Genomic DNA, 25287 nt, shown 5'->3' with positions numbered 1-25287 from the left:
TAAATCCATGTACACGTTTATAAGAGCCTTAATAAGATGCTTATTAAACAAAAACTAACTGATAAATGCTCAAATGCTTTATAACGCTTTTAAAGAAATAACAAGTGCTTATTAATGCAGGGTTAAGGAACCTTAATTTAAAGCGTTACCAAATGTTCCGTTGTTCTTTTATCAAACAATAAGTTGCTATAGTAACACATGAGTCACTGTGGCATATTTTATTTGTATGACATTTTATTTGGATGACACTATGACAAAATGACACAAAAGCAGGGTCACTTTTAATTACATATTTATTGTGTTTAAGTTTTAAACATATTTACAGATACTTTCATTTATTTTTTTCACTTCAGTAAAAATACAAATACAGAACACTCATTTTTCAAAACCCTCCGCGCTCAGAGGCCCAGGGTCGGCCCGGGATGACGTCAGAGTGATGTAGGCGGAAAGGGGCGGGGCATCAAGACGGTCCTGGTGCATGATGGGACACCAGGAGAAGAGTTTAAATATGTTCAAGTGACTTCAGCGGGCTCTAGTTGATGATGTGCGAAACAAACGATCAAATATGTGACGTCATGTGTTTATTATGGATTTGAAATATGAATGTCTGTCAATCAAATGTGTGAATAATGTTAAGTCTTGTGTATTTGTTGGCTTTGACCTGACACTTCATAAAATATTGCACCAATTTATTATATTTGACTGAATTCATCTAAATATTTTTGAAATGGACAAATTTGGCCACAAAGATATGTTTGGAGCTTTAATAATCAAAAATCATAAGGCATTTGTGAAGATATTTTAGCAATTAATTATAAAACAAAATGAGCATAACAAACAAAAGACAATCAATAATGCAGTTGTAAAGAACATAACTGAGCGCAGTATTGGCTTCACATTAAACGATAAGGCTTGAAATAAACAGAACTTTGTCAGTTCTAGTGCTTTTTCCTGCTCTTCAACTTTTAGTAGTCAAACCGCGGAACCGGACACAGTCACAGATGAATGACAAAGCGCAAAGTCAGTCCACTTACACACCGGCTCGTCTGCATGATTCATCTGGGAGGAACTGATGCCCAATTTAAATATTTGAACTGAAAGAAAGACCTAAGCGCAAAAGAAACCTAAAGCAAAAACTCCACCATCTTCTTCTGGCTCTGTGTGTTCGGTCGGTCGTCAGCGACAGATAGAACGGCATTCACGACCTGGTTAAATATTTACTCTGATAAAGTTAAATATTGTTTTAGACTGCTTAGCTCGAGCGTTTGAAAGATAAGGGAGCGTTAAAACCCATGGCAGTTATGATTTAACACAACACAAACGTCGCATCCGGTGAATAACAATCACCCCAAATGTCTAAGAAACAAGCGTTAGATCTTCATTTTAAGTGCTACCCCTAAACTCTTGACGGAAAAAAGTGCACCATTGCAGCAGAGTTAAGTTAACTCTCTCGCGCTCACATTCACTCACAAAGATAACGATGATAGGTCTGAATGTACAAAATGGACGGAAGATAAGAAAAGGTGTGCACAAAGAAAGCTGTGGTCGAAGAGCTGTGACGAGCAGAGTCCAGTAGCAGCAGAAGTTGAACCGTGAGGGAGATGTTTGAGGAGGGACGTGGAGGTCCTCTGACCTTCAGCTCAGTTCAGGTGGAGTTTAACGGGAGGTGGAGCGGGGACAGGGCTGGAGGGGGGCGGAGGACGTCCAGTCTCACCCTGTGTCCCAGTCATGATCAGAGAAAAGGAAAACCCACACCCAAAAACAGACCCTGTCAAGTCCACTTCTCAGTCCGTCCATCCGTCTGTGGGACAGTGTCAAAGTGTCAAAGATCCTTCATAGAGCCATCAAAGTTTGGTCAAATCAACTCAAAATAAGAAAAAACTAATTCAAGCCGCCGCGATTGGAGCCCAGTCCTTCAGAGGAAAAAGTTTGATTCCCGTCGGTTACGGCCACCGTCTGAATAATTAAAACAGAGTCAAAGTAAGTTCCAGTCTGAGGAGGCGTGTCCAGTGTGAGGCTCTACCGCTGGGACGGCTCGCTGCCCGGCAGAGTGATGTTGCCCAGGTGCAGCACAGGCAGTGGGTGGGCTTCAGTGTTGAACACCCAGCTCTCCAATGGCAACAGGTCATCATTGGAGAACAACAGGTAAAGGTACCTAAGAAGAGAGGAGAGGGAGGGGCGAGAGGGAGGGGCGAGAGGGAGGGTCGAGAGGAAGGGGCGAGAGGGCGGGGTGAGAGGGCGGGGTGAGAGGGTAGTTTGAGATGTTAGAAACACAGACAAAAGACAAAAACCTGGGGAAGTACTATATAAAGCAGAGCTCAGGCAGGTTCAGGTCGGTATAAATAGTACATCTCAAAAGCATGTAAACTAAATGATAAAAGGTGAGACTCCTTTAAAGAGCAGAACACTGCTTCTTGAGCTTGTGGTCTTCTGAGACGTGCCTCAGAAAGCAGCGATACCAGAGTCTGTGTAACAGCCGACATTCAAATGTCACAAAGTCTGTGGCAGCTGACCTTTACCGACTCATACCAAAGACACATTTCACTGGCATCTGGGCTTTGAGGTGTCAATTTCAACAAAAACAAAAAGTTATTAATTTAAAGTATACTTGGATGTGTGTTTTAAGATCTTGTTTATAAGGAATGACTTGGTAGTTTATTTGTGTTTCCTTTAAACTCAACATAGTCAAGTACAGGCATGTTCATTCTTCCACCAGCAGGGGGAGGACGAGGGCTGTGTACTGCTCCCTCCAGGCCACAGCAAGAGGCTCTAAGTGACTTCAGAAATGACAGTGAATGCAAATGTCTTTATGTAATCATCCATATTTAAACACAACAGCTCAACATTTGAAAATGCAGAAGGCATTTTGAGGCAAAGTAGATGTTTGAGTTTGTAAAGACAAAACGAGCTTTAATACGAGCTGTTACACTTAAGGGAGGGATTACACCGACACTTTCACATTTAAATGTCTTTTAATGAATCAACTGCACTGTCAATTTATTTGGTTTATTTTATGTCTGTTATTAGAGGGACAAAATGTCTTAAAGAGTAAACGCAGCATCCGGCTGTGGTCAAAGCTTCTTATTGTGAGGGAATTGTGGCTTTTGTCCTCACCAAAATAGAAGAAAAGGCAGGTGAATATCATATTTGTTCAATCGATAGTTGGTATATTATTTCAAAAGTACAAGCCAATCAAAAAGTGCTAAATCATTCATTGGTTACAAAAAGCCTAAATGAGAGATTTGAAAAGTTCTGCACTGTTTTATAGTTTAATTATGTGTCATGATACAAAGTCATTCTTTTATAAAACCCCTCAAGTACATCAGAGAGACATTCATGCTCGTTTATTTGAACACCAATCAAATTATTGCTGCCATTACTTTTAAGTGACACGTTCTTTGAAATCACCGACCCTCCAATTGATCAAATTAATCTAAATAGAGCCCTGGATTAATCAATTCACAAAATGAAGTGACGCTTTATGGGTGGCGAGCATTAATCAAACAATTAAGACTGGGTCGTACTTGAGAGTCTCGGCCAAGAAGAAGCTCTGCTGCACGTCGTCGTAGGTGGGATTGGAGGAGTAGACGTCCTTCACTCCAGAGAAGCCTCCACTCACACGGCAGTACTTATCTATGGCCTGAAACACAGAGGACACGTCAGACCAGGCACAACAACACTGTTCCCCATTGCCTACACTTCTACCCCCTGTTACATCCCCATCTTTTTCTCTCTACTTCTTCTGTCTTGTTCATTTTATCTGTATATTAATGTGTTCTGTACGTGTTGTCCCCCCTGTCTGTAAATACCCCCCTTTTTTATTATGTTCAGCGTCTTTGGGTCACTGAAAAGCGTTATATAAATAAAAGTTATTATTATTATTATTATTATTATTATTATTATTATTGTGGAGTACAAAGAGCACAAACTGATTCAGGACAACAGTTTGGTCCTGTCCAAATGTGTTGAGGCTTGTGTTCATGGCCCTCATGAATCTGTTTTTGCAAGAAATATCCAAACTTATGAGCCACAAATATCGAACAGTATTACCGTATTTTCCGGACTACAAGTTGCACCTTTTTTCATAGTTTGGACCGGGGTGCGACTTATACTTATATACTTATACTCCGGAGCGACTTATATGTGATATTATTTGTCATTTTCACACTTGCAACTGCATTTCATACTCAAGTGCAACGTGTATATGTTTTTTTCTTCTCTATTATACATTTTTTGGCTGGTGCCACTTAAACTCTGGTGCGACTTATACTCCAGAAAATACGGTATTATTTGTTAGAGATTGGCTCCACAGTCCTGCCGTGTCAAGTCCTTACAACTGCCAACAATCACATCTTTGCATTTGAATGATGGCAGCTCTTTCTGAAGCACATATTTAGCCGTTTGATGTGGATCCAGTGATTACAGAGTTACTATGACAACAACTCTGCTCCTCACAGTTAAACTCCTAATCCCAGCGTGAAATTCCAGCACAAGTGGCTTAATAAATCTCTCTCTCTCTTTTTTTTTTTAAGGACATAAAAGAAGCTATAACGTTATCATTTGAGCCTAACTAGCTACACGCACGTTCAACTTTAGGGGGAGGGGGGCGCCATTTTAATACGCTTACAAACGCGTGCCATAATGAAGTTCTTTGCTAGAGACGGATTAGAGCAAGTGCCGGGGAGACACAAACTGCAAACACAGGCCGTAAGAAAGAGAAGACTCATTGCCTCGCTGTTTACATTTTATTTTGTCCTTTCCCGACCCAAAACGTCTCCGTAACACACTTGTTTGTGTTATGTTGGCTAATACTGTGGGCGGGGCCGTCTCAGTAATGAGGCAATTAGAAGGCAATAACTTCAATGGCAGTATACACAACAGAGCAAGTGTGTTTCATTAATATTTAGAGAGGAAATACAATGTTTTCCGCTGGCCCCACGTAACACTTTAGATCCTGTTTAGAAGCGTACGTTTGAGAGCAAGGATTTCAATCACTAGATGAATAAACGGATCATGTAGCGCGATGTTTAAGATTATTCGGTTAATCCAATCGCAAGAACTAGTAAACGGCAATCGTGAGCATTTTAGAAGCAAACTAAGTGCTTTCAATACACAAAAGAAATGGTGAACGTCACTGTAGGATGTGTTTCCTCCTCTTGCGGTTAATGTCACTTTAACTGAACAATGCATTATTCAGTATGATTTCACGAAGCTGATCACAAACTAGAAGCAACTGTGAATAATTGTTAAACCGTGACGTTTCTTCTCGGAATAATCTTCATTCAATTCAATATCTTTAGTTGTGCTGCAGCAAAACGTGTTGGCTTAAGGAGTCGGTTTAAAAGAACACAACATGCATTCTGAGTGCGTTTGCGGGATGGATTTAGGGGTTTTCGAACATGTCAAGAAGAATCATGTTTATCTGGAGATACACGAGCTGCTTAAACCTCTGATCGTTTCACTTTATGATGGTCCTGAAGTCACGGATGTGTCGTGTGGATTAAGGCGCTTTTCCCAAACAAAGCGCTCGGATGTGAAACAGAGGGACAGAAGTCTGAACTGTGCCTGTGGTAGAAACGAGCACAGAACCCTGGAAAAACACGAAGAGGTGTGTTACCACGACAACAGATGACGTGTCAAGGTTTAACGCCCGACAAAGGAAGATGGCATTACGAGGCGTACGTTCTCAAATAAACGTTTGATGAATACAAAGCAGGAGATACAGAAAAGGTGGGAAAACTGTAGATAAAATGTAAAAAGAGCCAAATGAAATGGCAACTGCATTTTCTATGACTGATGATGAGCCCGTGGATGTGGGGAAAAGTAATAAAAGCAATCAGAGACAGCCAACTACTCGTCCTTTGACAATGTGAAGAGGCCAGTGGTAAATGCATTAATCTAGTGTAGTGCGTGTGCCTCTGCTGGGGTTTACAATGGTCCAGCTTCGTTTAATGTGAGACTAAAGCACCCGTTTTGCTATAAAACCATGAAAATGGTGTTTTAATGGCATTTTCCACTGTTCCTAGTAATATTTTGTGTAAATGTTGGATTAAATTGCATCTTTGTGGACTAAAAGTGTATAAATGGAGTATGTGCTGCCTCCAGTGGCCACTACAATATTAAGAGGCCTCTTTACACACTTGGCTTCAGGGGCTTTACAGTTTTTATGCCTGTTCTGTTGGGCATGAAAAGTCTTTAAAGTGCATGTTTTACCCAGTCTTTAATTTCATTAAGTTTTACTTGTTTACATTTTAATTTAGTGGACACTTCTGGTGTTGCAGGCGGAGCACATGTTTTGAATTTACTTCAAACTTTATTGAATGGAAGAAACAGTAAATCATGAAAACGGCAGTCACGGCAGCACGCGGCTTTGGCTGCCTTCTGACACCGCAAGTGTCTTTCTTTAGCTTGCATCGCCGGTATGTATTTTGCACATGTTCAACTATTTGACTCACAATACTATTTGTAAGCCAGGGTTAAATTTGCCCCTAGTTCTTTTAATGTAATACACGTATTACATGTGTACTGAGCAGTACTTTAAGCACCTGGAGCCAGGATGCTCAGTGTGAGGACTTGTTTTATATGCTTTGTAATAGGCATATTGCAATTTTATGATTTGTCTATTTTCTAGTTCCACCTTTCCAAACGTCAGTAAACCAACTAAAAGAGTTGATGTGAAAGAGGAGTTGACCGCCATAGTTCCCATAACTGCAGACCCACAGATATTTACTCCTGCAGGTACTGTCCAGTTTAACAGCTCCATGTAGCTGTACTTTAGGGTTTTAGTCCCACTTTAATCAACTTTCAATTCTCTGCACCTTACTGACCCATGATATTGTATGTTCGGGTTTAATCCTGCCGTTGTTTGTTGTCAGGAAGCGCTGAGTGTTGGCTCTAGAGCGGCTGGTGACGAGGACAAATTACAACAAACAGTAGAACCCAGGAGGCTAAAGTTACCTCTTACACTCAATAAAACTGTGAACTTATTAAAAATGCAGGTGTGACACTGCAGTAGCCCATTACTGTAGCTATAGATTCACAATGAGGACTATGACAGGGAACAGGACTAATTCAGGCTGCATTATACCGCCGCATATTGACTTTCACTATAAATGCATGCAATCTAAAGCATTTCCATACGTTTGGTCTGATGGGTGTTTGAAGAAATGACGTTTACCATTTGTACGTCGAGCCATTACAGTGCCAACTAATTCATCTGAGCTCAATACATCAGCCCACCACTAAGCCGGAGCAGAGTTGGACAGTCACACCTCACACTGAGCCGCTGGCCTCACCTTCACACAATGAGGAGGCGCACATGACGTATGGAACACGGGCTGTGACAATGGCCGTGGTGAGAAGCGACATGGAAAAGTGTGACCTGAAGCTGCCTGACTGACCGGGATGACCATACGATGTGGACACGATGCTGCTCTGCTCTGACAGACACACAAAGACAAGTAAAAAGCAGCGTGGTCCATCTGAACGTGCACGGCGACATCTATGCAGGAGTAACTGTACATGTATATACTTAAAATGGTATGTATGAAGGAGGTTTTGGTTCATCAACAAATGTAGTTCTAGAATTGTAAAATGTGTCATGTTGATGTTTAGTATATCTCTATAGTATATATTTGGTATATCTCTGGTCATGTTGTGTTCTGTGTTGTTCTATGTTCCATCTATGTTTATACTTTATTTATTTTTTATCCAAAAAGTAAATAAATACTAAATAAACAAAAATGAAACAAGAATTATAAAAAAGTATAGAAACTAGAAACTAAATTCAATACTCAAAAACAAAAACAAATTGGAATATGGGACCTTCTCGGAATAGATTTAGAGGCCTTATCCTTTATTAGAACCAGTATAATACCACATTGAGAAATTACTATTATTTTGTGTTTCCAGGAAAATTCTATTAAATACATAAAACGTTTTTTAAATAATCTTCATGGTATTGAAATTGGTATAAAGTATCAAGCCTTTTACCTTGTATCGAAATCATTTTTAAAATGTCAGTATTGCGACAACACAGGTTCTTATAAAAACAGTTAGGATTAAGTGTTTTTTGTCTTTAATACAGGGAAAGTTAATATTGATTCCTACTCACACCCAAGTACTACCTTAAAGCTGAATCTTGAAATGTAATTAATAAGTTTCAGTTTTCCGTTTAGCTTTATGAGGACTTTTTATGGCCATTTATGATATGCAAAGATCCTAGTTTTTTAATTACTCCGAAATCGAAGGCTGGAAAAGAACTCCAAAATACACAGCATCCAACATTTGTGTAGCTGCACGTGATGAGAATGAGTACAAACATTCTTCATGTCCAAAACACACTTCGAATTTAAATTTTCAAGTGTTACAACTCCGACGACTTGCGTATGTTACAGAGCAGCGCTGAAGGCAGGTACTTGAAAGTGTGAGCGAGGGGATAATTATAGACCGGCTCAGGTGCCACACACAGAAGCCCAATTAGGAAATGAGAAAAACAACATTAAAACTGAGGCAAGGTAATGGCCCGTGTCTAGCTCTACAAGACGGTAAACTGCGCTAAAGAGGCGCTATAAGGGATATTACGGGAATATTCAAAACAAGATATACATTTACTAGACTGTGTGGGTGCAGGGCAAGGAAGAGCGAGAGATGCACCGATACAGCGCGAATAACCAGACATTAACGACGCGATATATACTCGTAAAACAAGATCGCATGAGATAAAACTGTCATGACGCTGCTCCTACACTTGTTTAGAAGCTGCAGTTCCAAAAGGCAGTGCTGCAGCAAAAACAAGATTATCAACGAACATAACAAGCGTAATACAGATTAAGAACTGAACCACGTCATTGTGATATTACGAATGATGTAACAGTTGTTGACCCAGTCTACGCCTAGTGCTGGGAGTTTACTCAAAACAAAGTCAAGATATAAACTGAACTTTGCATAGATTCAGGCAGTGCTTATTTCCCCCACTGTGATGAGTAAGATTATACATTAACCTTGAACTATAAGGTCCATGTTGGTGTCACTACTTTTAATGTAATCACTAATATTTACTCTCAGCAAAGGTTTAACCAGCTGTGACAGGTCGAATCAAAGAACTGTTAAGAGTAAGAGAAGTATTTATGAATGAACCAGCTTCGAAACTATCCACATTAACATTCGGCGGATGACTTCCATCATGATTACCCGGTTAATGGTTTCAGCGGCGCTAGGGAACAGGTGAATGGAAATGAGAAATACACTATCGGAACTAGGACCTTTAATTACAATATAAAACTTAATGTCAGCTATAGATCAAAACCCCATCGTCTTCATATTCAAATTGGTGCATATACGATTTCACTGCGACATAAATGCGTGAATCTCCTTTGCACGGTGCGTCTCTTTGGTGTCACTCGCGTTGTGTACAATGGCGCCGCATAAACAGACTTGTCAAACGCAGTGGCGGCGTTCAGCCCGCGAGCACAGGACGCGCGCGCGCTCCCACTCGCAAACACAAAGCCATGAGAGCCGCACCGCCGAGACGCACACGGCAAGGTGACGTGAAGACTGACGGCGGAAAGGAAGATGAAGGGAGAGGGTGAAGATGACAGACAAAAAAAAGAAACTGATTGAGGTTTAATCCGCTGTCAGAAGAGAGGGGCCGTCTTGAGGATAGGATTTCCTGAACAAATTGCTTATTCGCGGAAGCGTTTACCTGTGGCATTACGAACACAATTGTGCACAAAACAGAGGCTTTCCAAACAAAACAGTTTCATATAGGGACAAGCAAGATTTATTTTGTTCATAAATAACAGGGATTATTCAGGTCAATGTAATCTTAAAGACGAAAAAAAATATACATCGAGGGAATTTTAGATTTAAGAATTTCATGTTATTTCAATTTAACCAAAGCTGTAAAAAAGCAAACCTAAATATAGCAGTTAAGTTTTTGCTGTAAATGTCACTAAATTACATTTTTCATTAAGAAAGTTTAATTTAATAAAACTAAGGAACAGTAGACGATGAAAGGAAATTCATCTTAATTAATAATCGTGACTAATCATCACAGTTCACAGTGATGAAATGTTGGCACCAGGGCCATAGCAATTAACTACTCAAAAGAAAATATTTTATCTTTTGAAAGAAGAAAAGTCATCTGACTGAAACCCCTGAAAGCGTGTTGGTCCCTTTGTAAAACTACTGATTTATTCTTCTAAAAGTATTCCATTTAAAATAATGTATTTAACATTCCATTTAATGATCTATTTGTTTATAAGAGTTCTTCTATTGAGAGTGTTTTTCAAACTTCCTATAAGTGATCTGTTCTTTTCCTCTGTATCTACCTGCGTTGCAACAATGAAATTTCCCCATGTGGGACAATAAAGGAATATCTTATCTTAACATGGTAAAGCACTTTGAATTGCGCTTTGTACTAATTGTGCTCTATAAACATTTGATTGATTGATTACAACTCTGATTATTTTATTTCATATTATTACATTACAGAATACTATAAATTAATTACTAAAAAGGAAACGTACAGCTCAAGAACCAACTTTTAAAAACATGAGATATTCCCATTTATTATTGTTGTAACCAAATTCTAAATAAACAGCGGCAAAGCCAACAGTCCTGAATAAACCAATAATTCCACATTTGTTTTGGATCACAGCAGATATAAATTACCAAAAGATGACGTTGTGTTTATCTTTGTAACTGTTGTAACTAGACATTTCTGTAGACGTTACATATTTGACTAAGAAAAAGTAAATACAAGATACTGAGGGCTGGTAACTGTATATTATCTTATGTCCCTTTCTTTAATGATACCATGATGCAGCTAATGCACTAACTCCTGCTTTGATAAATATCTCCTTGTAATAGATTTGGCTCTTTTCACGCCTCACAGACGTAGACTCCTCTGGACAGTTCAAGCCAAACACATCCACACACTGTAAAGAACAGGTCAAGTTTCATTTATTACAAGAAGCTAAATCCACGGGCAACTCAAGCTTAAGTGAATGTATTGTATTTTCCAAGAAGTATGAAACTGGATCTGAACTTTAACTAAACTCTTCTCTGCTGACTCTATATTGAATCTGGCCCCATTCACATAAATACAATCCTCGTCCAGTGCACACTTATAGAATCGATTTTTCAAAGTGCTTTTAATGTGTCACCTGATGCCAAACTGAATTGTCCGGCATTCAAATATTGCTCTTCACGACTCACACAATATGAAAAGGTAATGGTCCTTCAAACAAGGTCTGCACCGTTGCAGAAGTGTTCACTCAATTGCACAAAACAAATGCTCTTGACGTAGTGAGTTTGGAAAGCACAACGGTCCGCAGCAAATCCAAAACTTTTAAGTTCTGCTATTTTCCGAAATGCTTTTTAAGACTTTTTCTGGGATATTGTTGGCAGTCTTTCACTAATTCGTAGGGATGAGACGAGACACAACACCAGATCGGGTCCATGAGAACGAGACTGTGATAGAATTGATCATAAAAATGTATCGATTCATTCACAATTTTGTATTTATTTAATTTCATATTTTTGGCTGTCCTTATAGTCCTGCTTTTTGGAACTACAACGTTTTAAGAGGTGTAACTCGGCAAAGGTATCCACTGTTTTTGTCCATAGCAAATGTAAACACATGGGAAAAACATCTACTGTACTTTCCGGATTATAAGTCGCACCTTTTTTCATAGTTTTGGCCGGGGTACTTATACTCCGGAGTGACTTATATGTGATATTATTTGTTATTTTCACACTTGCAACCGCATTTCATACTCCAGTGCAACTTATATGTTTTTTTCTTCTCTATTATGCATTTTTTGGCTGGTGCGACTTATACTCCAGTGCGACTTATACTCCAGTGCGACTTATAGTCCAGAAAACACTCACAAGATCATTTCCCGCAAGTATGCACAATTTTATTTTTGCTAGGACTACTAATTGGAGAGGAAAATGTGTGGTCAATACAGGCTCTTGACTATAATAAACTGCTTCCAAACCCCTGTATGATAACACAACCCCACATTGATGAAAAAACAACAACAACTACTACTCACGTCCTTCAAATTGAGACTGATTAAAATAAATTCCTTACGCTAATTCCTGAATGAACGTTATCGGGACTTTGACCTTAACAAAGGCCGACACTACCTCTCCGTTTGCCGAATGTCTGCGTCTCACCTGAGCGGCCTCCCAGCCCCACTGCCGGTACTTGGGGTCGTGGGTGAACCTCCACATGTACCAGTAGGTCTCGATCACCTCGGGGCGCAGGATGTAGTACTTCTCATTCTGACGCACCGCCACCGCCTCCAGACCGCTGTCGAATTTAAAGGCCTCGGGACCCAGCTTCAATACTGTGTGGGGAGGGAAAATATTGAAAGGTCATTGAGAGATCTGGAAGACGAGACGTGGAATACAAGGAAATGGCAAGAGCTTTCATTGGCAGTCATCCATTAATCTAAGTATACTTCCCATGGTGCAACGTAAATGTTTTGTTATGGACGCTTAACCTTCCCTTTACACTCCTGTTGTTGTATTATGACAGACTCTTGCTGTTAAGAATTTGTTTGAATCATGAACATGTCTAAACATTGTGCTGGACGGTGGTGTAGTGGTGTTAAAAGGTGAAATATTATGCATTTTTTGTATTGTTATTGGCCTTTAAACAGAACAGTTTTAGAAATAAAAAGGAAAAATCTATAGAAAGCACACAGTGGAATTCCTAAAAGTAGCGTGAATGAAGCTAAATACAACAGCAAGTATTGTTTTGATGAGGGAACAATGTTAGCGCAGGGTCAAAAATTCACATAATGGTTCTCTGCCTTTTTCAGTCCCAAATAACACTTCCTTCCTCCTCTTGTAAATGTATGTAGGAATGGTACATACTTCAATGTTCTCAAGCAAAGCCTTCAACATGATGCAAATTCTGATATGCCGTCATCTCCACAGAGGTTTTTCACACAATTAAAAGTGATTTACATTCGCTGTGAAATGGTGCTAAAGCTCCCACGTATGAGCCGCCTGTAATGTGTTGAACTGCATTAGTGAATATTCGCTCATTACGACGCAGACCGGTCAGCTTTAAACCGGTATCCTACTGCGATCGGACTCCCCGTTGCTATAAACTCTATTCATCTTCATTTGTTTCCATGGCACCCGGTTTTCTTCGTCCTGAGAAGCCCCGTGCTTTGAAAACCCGCACAATCTTGATGGAGGACCACGACGAGTCAGTCTTTGTTTGTATTGATTCCCGAGAAGAACATTTCCAGGTTAATGTTTTTCAAAGGTCTTCTTCGATACTGATGATTGCGTTGCCACTCAACCACAGGCAGCGCCATTTTATAAGCAAGACAATAAATATTAGATTGAAAATATTGTTTAGACCTAATCAGTGTCCCACCTTCACTTTAAAGGTGCACAATAACTTTTCTGTTGCGTGCACCTACAGAAGAGCTTTAAACGTATGTATCTCTGAGCAGACAGGCAAATCACAGTGTGAATCCATGTTTCCAATGTATTATATCATTATTGTTAGCAAGAAAAACTACAACTGAATAGAAAATATGCAACTGTATAAAAACCTGTGGTAATGCAACATGAGACCAACAGGTGGCGAGCAAACACAAACACTCTGTAAGGCTCTGAGTGAGTGACTTGTTGTCTTCTTTAAAAAGGTGATACAAAGATTAATTGTGATATCATTTTAATCGTAATCTTGCTCTGAGGAAATCATGACTGATACATTTTTTGGCTCATCACCCACCACTATCTGATACATTCTAGGTGCGGTTCACCTTAACCTAGTTACAAACCAGGATAAACGGAAAGATAACCCTTCCCTTTCATTTAAGTTACCACTTCACCCAGCACTTGTTTTTGTGACAGTCTGCATTAGGGCTGTAGTCAACCAAAGACATTCTTTTTCGATAAAACACATAAGTATCTCTAGAAAAGACCCCAATATCTGACCTAAACTGCACTGAAACGACCAAAAGATTGTAAATGAGTTCCCACAATTACAATTATTTATATAGAAAAATACTAGTAAACAGTGTATTTGTCTGTAAATGGACAGATTAAACTAACTCTCAACTCTCAAATGAACTCACTGCAAAGCCTTCTATTCTCTGTTGTGATCCCTATAAATCCTTTTAATCCCAATAAAATAAACAACCAACTAAACAACTAAAGGCCAACAGCCGCCTTCCGCATGCCCTCCATTTTGTCAAAGTCGCCGATACTTCTCAGTTTTAGTGATGTAGAGTTCATCAGAACATCCATCAGAACATACACCAAACGTTTGCCTGTGTGTTGCCACTTACCCGTCCTGTCGTACGACTCGTGGCAGGTGTGTGCGATCTCGGCCCCCAGCTGCAGGTAGTGTCCGGCCTTGTCATCCGGAGAGCCGTCAGCGCCCAGAGCGAGCATCCCTCCTGCGAAGCATGCCAGGTGGCCCATCTTCCGCTCCAGGTGCCCGTTCTTCCACTCCCCAACGAACGTCAGGCCCCCGTTGGATTTGCGTATGAGGTGGCGCTCAATGGCCTGTGGAAAAGCATTTGTTGAAGTGTCCATGAATGGTAATGGGAGATTTACATGGAGGTAGATAGATGGCAGGTAATTAAGTTGTTTATGGAATTCATATTGAGCTCAGTGTGTGTTGAATGCATGAGGTTTGTTGAGGAGAATGAGAAATTATGAAATGGATGGAACTGCAGTGAAGAAAGTACTGCTAAATCCATCACAAATTTGCCCGGTAACATCTGGTCATACTTCTCAATCCCAACAAGCCATCAGCTTTAGACCATCTGCTTTCTTCAGTGGCTCATCTATGAAGGCGCTTTGGGGTGTGAACACAAGTGAAAATGAATCCATTATACTGAATCTCAAACGAGCTGTGTTATTAAGTATTCACATTTTGAACTCATGTACTATAAATAGCATTAAACTAAATGCACCCTGCCCCTCGATCCCTGAAGAAAGTCTTATGTTTAAGACGGTTCCTCATGAGAAAAATGGATAGGGGAACGCCGATGTATCCAATGAGCTCACGGCATTTTATGTTGTTTAAAATGCTCGGAGCATGCAATTTTCATCTCATGTTTGACATGAAAATGACAAAAACTACTAAACTCATGACATGTTGAACTAGTAGTGTCAAACCCCGACTGCAATTTGCTCTATTTTGACATGTCAAGGTGTCATAAATGACAAAGTGAGGTCCAGGTAAACATGCGTCATACCTCTATAGCATCATCGTACGTCTTGCGAGCTTCTGTATCAGTTTTGTCTGACATGAGCCATGCCTTAAGCAAGTACTCATAAAAACTGTCTCCAAGTCCTCCAACCGAAGTGTGATCTGAAAGAAGAAAGTGCTGTTAAACTTGGGTGTATATCACAACGAGGCGGAATAGAAGAGAAAATGACACGTCTCAGCCCACAGCTGGTACCACTTATTTTCCTGTTCACCTACGCTACACTGGCACTAAAGTGCATGTTTATGCTTCTCCTGTGCGTGCACATTTCAATGTCCCCAATTCATCCTCATAGAAGTTTACACAGCTTTCAGAGCTGTCCTCATTTGCTGAATATCCTACAGAGAGGATGGAGTGCTGCCAACTCTCTCTGAAGAAAATATTCATTTTATCCACCAGAGGAACCTTTCAGCTCACTTGATCTCAATTTTAAAGCCAGTTCAGTTCATTTTGGGAACAAGTCTAAGTGATGTAGGCATTCTATATCCCTTGAGGCGGTAACATTTAATCAATATAGATAAAAAAGTTGTTTGTGACATCTGAGATTGTAGCAATAGCAATACCACAATATACTGGGGAGTGCAGATGTCATCAACATTGAAGATGCAAACAACTCAATGAATATACTCCCTATACAGCAGTAATGAAGACGAGCAATTCAGACTTCGCTAAGCAGAAGCTTAAGTCACATATTTAGTACACTGCTTGCAAAATATGTCAAATACAGTGTATATTTTCAGCTGCTCCCCTCCCAGGACTGACACAGTTGTCCCTCTGCAGCCTAAAACATCCTTTGCTCCATTGAACCACATTGAGAGTCCGGGCATAAGCTTCATGTTTGATCTGAGGAGATCCCTTTCTGGATCTGATTAACATGTAGGTAGGTAAAGGAAGGGACACTCGAGAGGAAGGAGGGACGAGGGAGTCATGCATTATTCATCTCATGTCGCAGGGAGCAGAAACCTTGCAAACAACCTTGGAGATATTACAAAGGGCAAAGTGTGGGCCTGAAATATATATTTACTAAAATAAGATGTGACCAGACACTTAAATATGCACAAGCTATGAACATCAAGTTTAGGAAAATAAATGCATCTAGTGTGTGTGTGTGAATTTAAATGTTTACAAGACGGCAGTAGTACCTATATAAGGTGATGTGATATAGAACTACATAAACCTAACGCTAGTACAGCAGTATTAGTAGTAGTACAGCAGTATTAGTAGTAGTATAGCAGAATGGTACATTCCATTTGAAAATTATTGTATTGAAAGTTGCATTGCTTTCACATTGTCACTTTGGAGACGTATTATCACCTGTGTTCATGCAGCATTAACAGCTTTAGCGCTTTAAACCTTTTCTCTGAGGATATTTGCTTTAATTGACAGTCACCGACACAAATGGGAAATGTTGTATACTCTCATTTTAACCTGGGGAAATAACCCTGTAGTGTCTGCTGCTCTGCCAGACTGTTGTCAGAAATATGCCTCTTTTTGTGGCTCAAAGCTCATTTAAAGCTGGTATTAATTGCATAGAGCAATTACGTGAATGCATTAATAATTTTCCATGCATGAAACAGTTGGCAGACAGAAGTAAAGAAGTAAAACTTAGAGCACCGGCCTTTGAACATTGCTGTTGTACCTTTGCCAAGTCAAACGAGGTATGAAAGCACTGCCTGGCATTTCATTTCCATTTTATTTTGGGTCCTTTTAAACAAGAACAAAAAATGTAAATCAAGTGCAAAAGGTTTACGTGGTTTGAAATGCTACAAAGAATAAATGAGACCACAAATAAATCAATCCCGTCTTTGTTGTATTACAAAGCTTTCATGAAACCTTCAATCTTAAAAGCAACAAATTCAAATGTATTATTTAGTAAACAACAATACCGTCAGACCTGGATTCTCACCACTCTTTTGCACATCTGAAAACACACCAATCCTACAAAAAGGCCTCTGCGTCATTTTGAAACATTGGCTTGTTTCAGTTTATCATACAATCGTCCATTACACCTCTTCCTCTATCTTACACACACTTTGTTTTCACTCCCGCCCACACGCAGCGCTCCTCTGCCAATCAAAGCGCAGGGTCGAGCCGGGATCGCCTGTCAGTCAAAGGCAGGGCTGGACTTCAAACAATGGCTGCAGTAACGCGGTCTCAGACGCGGGCGCGCACACGGAGGCGTCCTCACTAAACTTCAAAAAGCCTCGGAATCAAACGGAGGTCAAGGTCGCACACGGCCCAGATCACAACAAACGATGTCTGCCTCTGCCGGCTATTGAGTTTCATGGCATAACGCACTTCCAAAACAGACAAAAGATTTTCCCTTTGTAATTCAGTTTGAATTGTTTTTAAATCTTGGCCAAGTTTGATGTTACGGACTTTTGAAACAAGGAGGTTATTTGTGCTTAAATGCGGCTGACTAAGATGAAAGCATGCAAACCTTTTCATATGGGCTACTTTGTACATTTTTAACAGACTTATTGTCATATGGCACGTAAAACATTTGATATTAGAGACTTATTCTTAAATAGATAGAAAGCTAATTTATATTTTTGGATTTTCTATTATGTTTGTGATATGCTTCTTACTTTTCTTACTAACCAGCTACTGTAGAGAAAAACAAATAAGCAATCTATTAGTTATGTCACAGTTAATTCACTAAATACCAGTAACTCTGCATGGATATAACAAGATTACTATTAAAGATATTTTTTAACTAAACGCATTAGATCCAAATGACGTTCTCAGCTGATGTAGTTTACAGGTTTGTGACGAGGCCGTGTGGGGTTTGTGACGAGGCCGTGAGCGGTTTGGTGACGAGGCCGTGAGCGGGTTGGTGACGAGGCCGTGTGGGGTTGGTGACGAGGCCGTGAGCGGGTTGGTGACGAGGCCGTGAGCGGGTTGGTGACGAGGCCGTGAGCGGGTTGGTGACGAGGCCGTGTGGGGTTTGTGACGAGGCCGTGAGCGGGTTGGTGACGAGGCCGTGAGCGGGTTGGTGACGAGGCCGTGAGCGGGTTGGTGACGAGGCCGTGAGCGGGTTCGTGGCGAGGCCGTGAGCGGGTTCGTGGCGAGGCCGTGAGCGGGTTGGTGACGAGGCCGTGAGCGGGTTGGTGACGAGGCCGTGTGGGGTTTGTGACGAGGCCGTGAGCGGGTTGGTGACGAGGGCGTGAGCGGGTTGGTGACGAGGCCGTGAGCGGGTTCGTGGCGAGGCCGTGAGCGGGTTCGTGGCGAGGCCGCGAGCGGGTTCGGGTTCGTGGCGAGGCCGCGAGCGGGTTCGTGGCGAGGCCGCGAGCGGGTTCGTGGCGAGGCCGCGAGCGGGTTCGGGTTCGTGGCGAGGCCGTGAGCGGGTTGGTGACGAGGCCGTGAGCGGGTTGGTGACGAGGCCGTGTGGGGTTTGTGACGAGGCCGTGTGGGGTTTGTGACGAGGCCGTGTGGGGTTTGTGACGAGGCCGTGAGCGGGTTGGTGACGAGGCCGTGAGCGGGTTGGTGACGAGGCCGTGAGCGGGTTGGTGACGAGGCCGTGAGCGGGTTGGTGACGAGGCCGTGTGGGGTTTGTGACGAGGCCGTGAGCGGGTTGGTGACGAGGCCGTGTGGGGTTTGTGACGAGGCCGTGAGCGGGTTCGTGACGGCCGTGAGCGGGTTCGTGGCGAGGCCGTGAGCGGGTGCGTGGCGAGGCCGTGAGCGGGTTCGGGTTCGTGACGAGGCCGTGAGCGGGTTCGTGACGAGGCCGTGAGTGGGTTCGTGACGAGGCCGTGAGCGGGTTCGTGACGAGGCCGTGAGCGGGTTAAACCAGGAGTGGGTGGTGTTTTCTGAGAGCTGTTGTAGTGAGAGAGGTTTTACTATAACAAGGCTGTCACTCACAGGAGGATGTCATTAGGACTAAGGCGCTGAGCCGCGCTGCTCATTACTTTGGCTTAACTACTGTCTCCACTCCTACACACATTTAGACACTGTTTATTTTACTCTATTTGTACCATAGGCTACTGTTCTGTACGGTTAAAGCGCACCGTGAGTACTCCCACACTCCCTAATTAACATTTAAAGTTATTAAAAACATCTCAATGTAATTATTCAGGGAAAAGCTTTGAGCATTAGTTTGATTTTGGCTGATGGCTTGCCATTAATTTTGTGCTCAAAAAGTTGTCTGCGGAGTGCATTTAGTGCTCGTCTTTGTCCAAGCGTATTGAAGTGAATGTGGCATGTCCCTGTTTGACTCAGAGTTACAGATGTTCACAAATGAAATTTTCCACAGCAATTTAAACTGTTAAATGTTGAGCAACAGATGAGAAGCTGAGGGGTGAAAATGTCTATGCTATAGATTAATGATAGTCTTTCTGTAAATTTCAACAAAATAAATAAATGCAGTCCGTTTAAAGCAGGGGTGTCCAAACTTTTTTCACAGAGGGCCGCATTTTGAAACTTACACAGAGCAGGGGGCCACAAACAACCCCAACTTTGATAAAGTGAATCAATGGAAATTTTGCATTTGATATAGTTTCAATGCGCCTCCACACCTTTTAATAAGACTCGGAACATGAATATTAGGTTGGTATAACGTCAAAATGCAAACGTCAATAATTTTTTTCCAATTTTACAATAAAAAGTACTGTTTGGACCAACTTAGCAGGAAGCCGGAGGGCCAACAAAAATTGGTCTGAGGGCCGCATTTGGCCCCCAGGCTGTAGTTTGGACATGCCTGCTTTAAAGGGATTATAGGCTTTATAGTTTAGACAGCTTTTATTTTGCCATCAATACTTATGTACGCTGAAAAGCAATTTGCCTTTGTTTGAGCAACGAGCATTCTTAATTCTTCATTTCCGCTCCCTGCTGGGCTTCTGTGGCCTGTTGTATGTTCTTGGCTGGCAATTAAGGAGCTCGAGTTGATTTCAGATTATCACGGTGCCAATTAATCCTGCGCCGCTTTAATGTATTCGATAGTGTGGTTAAGGCTTCTGGAACGACGGTTAATTAATGTGTTAGGTCTTTGGGTGCACACATGGAAAGCAGACAGGGATCGATACGGCTGTACAGTTTGTGGACACAATGTCTAAGCCTGAGAAGTTTAATTATAGTCTAATTATGGCATTAATTAAACCACAATCAGTTGGACCACACTGTTTCAATATTGTGACATCTAATCTTAATATCTCGTATAGTAATCGTGTATAATTGCCATTGTAATTTCTAACATTCAGCAGCCATATTAAGCTTGTATATTTGTGTTAAAACAGACTTTTTATCAATTTTATCAATGACACGTGGCTTAATATTTTCTTTACACAATAGATTTGGCTTTTCACTACTATGCAAAGAGTACATTTCAACATTTACTTAATTTTGGGACTTATATGACAGGTAGTTTTCTGTGGTGGTGAATAGGGAGGAGGATAATGAAAAGACAACGCTGTAAACGGTGAGGACAGGTCCAGTGCGGCTCCTTTTTAGTGAAAGTCCTGGCTTTTTGAGAACAATGGCCTCTAGCTATGCTCTCAGTCCGCGGGTTGGAGAAAAATGAGGACTTAACTGTGCTCAGAGGAAAGTCCTTTGTCTCTTAATTGGAGGTGGAGTGCTGACTTTGGTCCACAGGGCTTGGCTGCGTGTTCAGAGCTACAATACGCTGCAACTCATGTTTAGCTTTTGCGCCCCTTTAGCGAATGTGGAGAGCCAAAAATACAGGAACATTTCACACAATTTGCATAGTTTATATTGTTTGCATCCGTCCTCCTGTCATCGCGACGCCAAATTATGTAGAGAGTGATCATCGGTACGTTTTTTTTTGGCCTTGTCCTGATAGTTTAACATTGTTTGAGCCTGTGCAGCACTCGCGACTCCGATTTCAGAGTGCAGCGTGACTTGGGGGGTCGGTTTTGTACAAAGGAGTCAACCAAAAATCACAGATTGAGGGATGAATGCTCCACTGATTGCTTAAGTGCTATAGAGGAACTCAAAAAAACTCATTGGATTTGAGGCTTGTGGCAAAAATTCTCAAAGAAAGACAATTATGTAAATAAAAATAGCTCCACAACAAAGACAAACATTCTTTCTTGGCTTGAGTTCAATCTTACATGAAACAATGAATCCTAAATTCATTCATTACTTTTTTTAGTCTTCAACAGAATAGAACACAAATCAAAATGGACCAAACACAATCTTGTTATCAGAGATGATAAAATGGCACCCGAACATGGTAAAAAGAGCATCAGTCATTTGTTGCCTCATACGTCAGCCAAATAAATATCCAGTGTTAATGCGGCATCTATCCATCACGCCCCTTCGGCCCGTCTTCTTCATTTGTTACTCCGCGCCCCCGCTGTCCCCAAATCTGCGCACCTACAACAGCCCCCGCCTGCCCGCAGCCCCGAGTCATCCATTAATGAGAGCGTCCATTAATCCCGTGTCCACCCACCAGTGCTCGCCATTCGTTTTACTGACAGGTAAAACAAACACGACCCTTTATTCATTTGTTTGTCCAATGCATTTAATTTGAACTCGGCCTCTTCTCGCGCTGTACAGAGGAATAAAAACGGCATTATTCACACCTTCTTTTTCAGATCCGATCTTTTCATTTCCTTTGCCTAAGCTGCCCGACTCCAGAGATTTTTTTAATTTGACAGGCACAAATGAAAGCTTAAAAACTTCTCCAAGGTCGTCGCAAACAGTGAGGGAATATTTTAATATTGTTATGTTTTTTAAAGAAAATCTCTTGAATGTTGAAAAACTAAACCAACATCTTCAATCTGTCTTTTACCATTTAAGGAGCAAATGAATGCCTTTGCAGGTTAAAACCTCTCACAAATGAAACAACCACAAAACAATATTTGAATACAGAGGGAAAAATCTGTTTTTAAAAGAGGATCACTGTCAGATTGCACACAGGGAGAAATGTTAAATATTCCAAATGTTTGAAAATTAGTTTCTAATGGACTGAGCTCTGCAGCTGCTTTAAAAGTCTGACTGAAAAATTTTAGTAAAAGCCAGACACTACAGTTTCTAAAATGAAAATTTGTAGACAATCTACTGTTAAATATACAGTGAACCCTCGCTATAACGCGGTTCACTTTTCACGGACTCGCTGCTTCACGGATTTGCATCATGCATTGTGTTCTGCATTCTTGGCTAAACAGTCTCTCCGCGTCTTCTCTACCTGTGTGTCAATAACGTTATGGATTAATATGTACACGTACGTAAAACCGCTTGCCAAATTGAAGTTTGCGAGGCCGGTGAGAGCGGCGCGTGTGAGCTGCGGGACACGCTGGTGAGAGCGGCGCGCGTGAGCTGCAGGACACGCTGGTGAGAGCGGTGCGTGTGAGCTGGGGGACACGCTGGTGAGAGCGGCGCGTGTGAGCTGGGGGACACGCTGGTGAGAGCGGCGCGTGTGAGCTGCGGGACACGCTGGTGAGAGCGGCGCGCGTGAGCTGCAGGACACGCTGGTGAGAGCGGCGCGCGTGAGCTGCGGGACACGCCGGTGAGAGCGGCGCGCGTGAGCTGCGGGACACGCCGGTGAGAGCGGCGCGCGTGAGCTGCGGGACACGCCGGTGAGAGCGGCGCGCGTGAGCTGCGTTCGTTTTGGAACTTAACCCCCGCGATAAACGAGGGTTCACTGTATAACAAAACTGCAATTTAAAGTGTTCATTTTCAAATCAGCCAACCAGATACGTCACAGCAACATCACGAGACAAAGTATGATTCAAACAGATCAGAAACTATAGTATAATTCCATTAGAAGACCTAGTGTACCTAAGAAGTAGAAAGTAATTTTAAACACATCTAATAAATGTTTCCCCCTCGACATCTATAATAAAAGCAGCATATATTATCACCTGTTTTGCTCGTTTAACAATGGTAGAGGGCTGTGCAAGTTCTGAATTGGGCTAAGGTGTGACATAAAGATAATGCTGGAGTGTGTTACGGTGTTACAACTATTCAATAAGTGTAATTTTCCCCAAAGCTCTGCTCACATGTCTTTGTCCTCAGTAACACGAGCTGCCATCCATCTTCATGCGACACACTAACTAAGACCTCAATTAATGAAGTTCCTGTTCTGCTGAGCCTTTGTCTCTGCAGTCTAAATGACACATTTATCTAAATTTCCTTTGTACAGAAATGACAAGTTGGAGTCAGAGCAGTGTGTCACTCCCAGTCTTACTCCACTTGGGGAGCTGTTAATTTCCCTGGGCCTGCAGCCAGAATGAAATCAATACAATGGGAATTCTGTGATCCCCTTTTCCTGTCTTGCACTGATGCCAATTTGCTCTCATTAGACAAGATGGTTCTACTTTTTCCTGGAAATAGTTTGCATCAATTGTCCTCACTTTGTAAACAGATCGTGACAAATGACATATTATAGCTGCAATACTTTAAACCACCTTTTTGAATGTTTTATTAATCAAAGTAGACCATTTGGAAACTAACTGGAGTTCGTCCAAACAATTAAGGACCTGTGTGGGGAACACACTGGACACGGGTCAGGCAAAGACTGAATATCAGGGGCTTCATTGTACCACAAAAGACACTGTGTAAAAACAGCAGCATGTTTTGTAAAGCAGTCACAACAGCTCATCAGGGTTCACATGGAGCATATCATGTTTACTTACGTTGCCCCCAGCGACCGGTCCGAGGGTTCAAGTAGTTTGGGTAAAGACCATTGGGGCGGTCCATTTTTGCGAGCAGCTTCCGAATGTGCATCACCTGTAATAGAAAAACATAAATATGAACTAATCTTTTGATCTGGACAGATAAAGGAGATATATTATGCAAAATTGACTTGAGGTGGTCTAAAAAAAAATTGTGTTTGTACCCATCATCACCCCTGGCTGCAATCTTTTGAAAAAAGTATGGGCAATATAAGGTTGGAAAATTTTGCGTGTAACCATATTTTAAAAATAAAAACACTGTCAATGAAAATGTATTAGACTATCTATTAGCAAACATATTTCTGCAGTTTTGATCAAGAAATCAGTAGACGTTACTATTATTAAGCAGTTGTAAATCAAGTAGATTGTAATATTCAATAAAATATAAAACAATGATCTACGTACTGTATGTGATAGTATTTAACTTAACCCCAGAAAAAAGCTTGATAATATAGGTCTTCTTCAACAATTTTGTGTAATCACAGGCGAGTACCTTCTGGTAGTACACAGGGTTGCCCGTCAGGTAGGTGAGATGGACAAACTCCATGTGCAGAGTCCCAAACTCAGCCAGGATACTGCTGCCAGCCGAGGCCCAGCCCCAGTTACGGCCAACGCCCCTGAACACAGGCAGCGGACACACAGCAGTGAGCAGAAAAACACTGGATCATCGAGTCAGAGAGACATTACATGACACTTTTTACTGAAGAGAGGGTTTGATCAGATGACTGGTCATTTACTCAGCCAAAAATTACTCAATGACTCTCTGATGGGTCACATTGTCAATAATAATGTGCAAATGTTATATCATAAAACTATGAGGAAATGGGAGCAAGCAGAAACTTCAAAAAGGTTAATTTGGTCTTCAAAGTTATTTATCATGTATATATTCCTCAGAAGGGACTTGTGGGAAATAAAAGGTCTCAGTTTTGATCATTTTCAAAGTAGATCACAGACTATGCATTACTACTGATCAATTATCTGTGTGCATATTGAATGATCTATAGCTTCACTCTGTTTTAGCGGGTCTTTCTCGTCTCCCTTGGTCTTTTTGGATCATTTAAACTCAGACGGAGACGCTTTTCCAAAGCACCGTCTGTAAGCAGGGTTTGATCGATTCTTCAGACATTTGAGGTGTTTGTGATTGCGTGTGCGAGTGCGGTGAGAGGAGGAGGCAGAGAAAATATGTTTCTCGGTCGAGATGTGGTACTGACGTCTTGAGGTTGACCATGGCCCAGGGGATTCCAGTGGGAGTGTTAAAGGCCGGGATGAGCTTCTCCGCCAGCTGCACCGCCTTCATCTTAAAAACCTAAAATGAAAAACAATGACAATAGATACGGTTTAACTGCTAGTGGTATACTCGTTCACACAAGAAAAAAGTTGTAGTAGTTTTGTGTAGT

At 41.5% G+C, this 25287-nt stretch overlaps 1 protein-coding gene across 1 annotated transcript in view; it reads right to left on the bottom strand.

Moving 5' to 3' along the window:
• Positions 1-275: 275 nt before the first annotated feature.
• man1a2 (mannosidase, alpha, class 1A, member 2) overlaps positions 276-25287 on the bottom strand; it is a 123714-nt gene continuing 98702 nt past the window's right edge. The window contains exons 7-14 of the mRNA XM_072445029.1: positions 25102-25196; positions 24384-24507; positions 23852-23945; positions 15246-15361; positions 14328-14547; positions 12187-12359; positions 3525-3640; positions 276-2155 (exon numbers count right to left, since the gene is read on the bottom strand). Coding sequence (XP_072301130.1) covers positions 2020-2155; positions 3525-3640; positions 12187-12359; positions 14328-14547; positions 15246-15361; positions 23852-23945; positions 24384-24507; positions 25102-25196 — 1074 coding nt within the window. The 3' untranslated portion in view covers positions 276-2019. The remainder of the gene's footprint in view (positions 2156-3524; positions 3641-12186; positions 12360-14327; positions 14548-15245; positions 15362-23851; positions 23946-24383; positions 24508-25101; positions 25197-25287) is intronic.

Source organism: Eucyclogobius newberryi, unplaced genomic scaffold (genome assembly GCF_026437365.1).
Source record: "Eucyclogobius newberryi isolate DKJ021-1_F unplaced genomic scaffold, fEucNew1.0.hap1 SCAF_14, whole genome shotgun sequence".
Lineage (NCBI taxonomy): Eukaryota > Metazoa > Chordata > Actinopteri > Gobiiformes > Gobiidae > Eucyclogobius > Eucyclogobius newberryi.
Note: the sequence above shows the minus strand (reverse complement) of the source record. Positions and strands in the feature narration are given on the sequence as shown.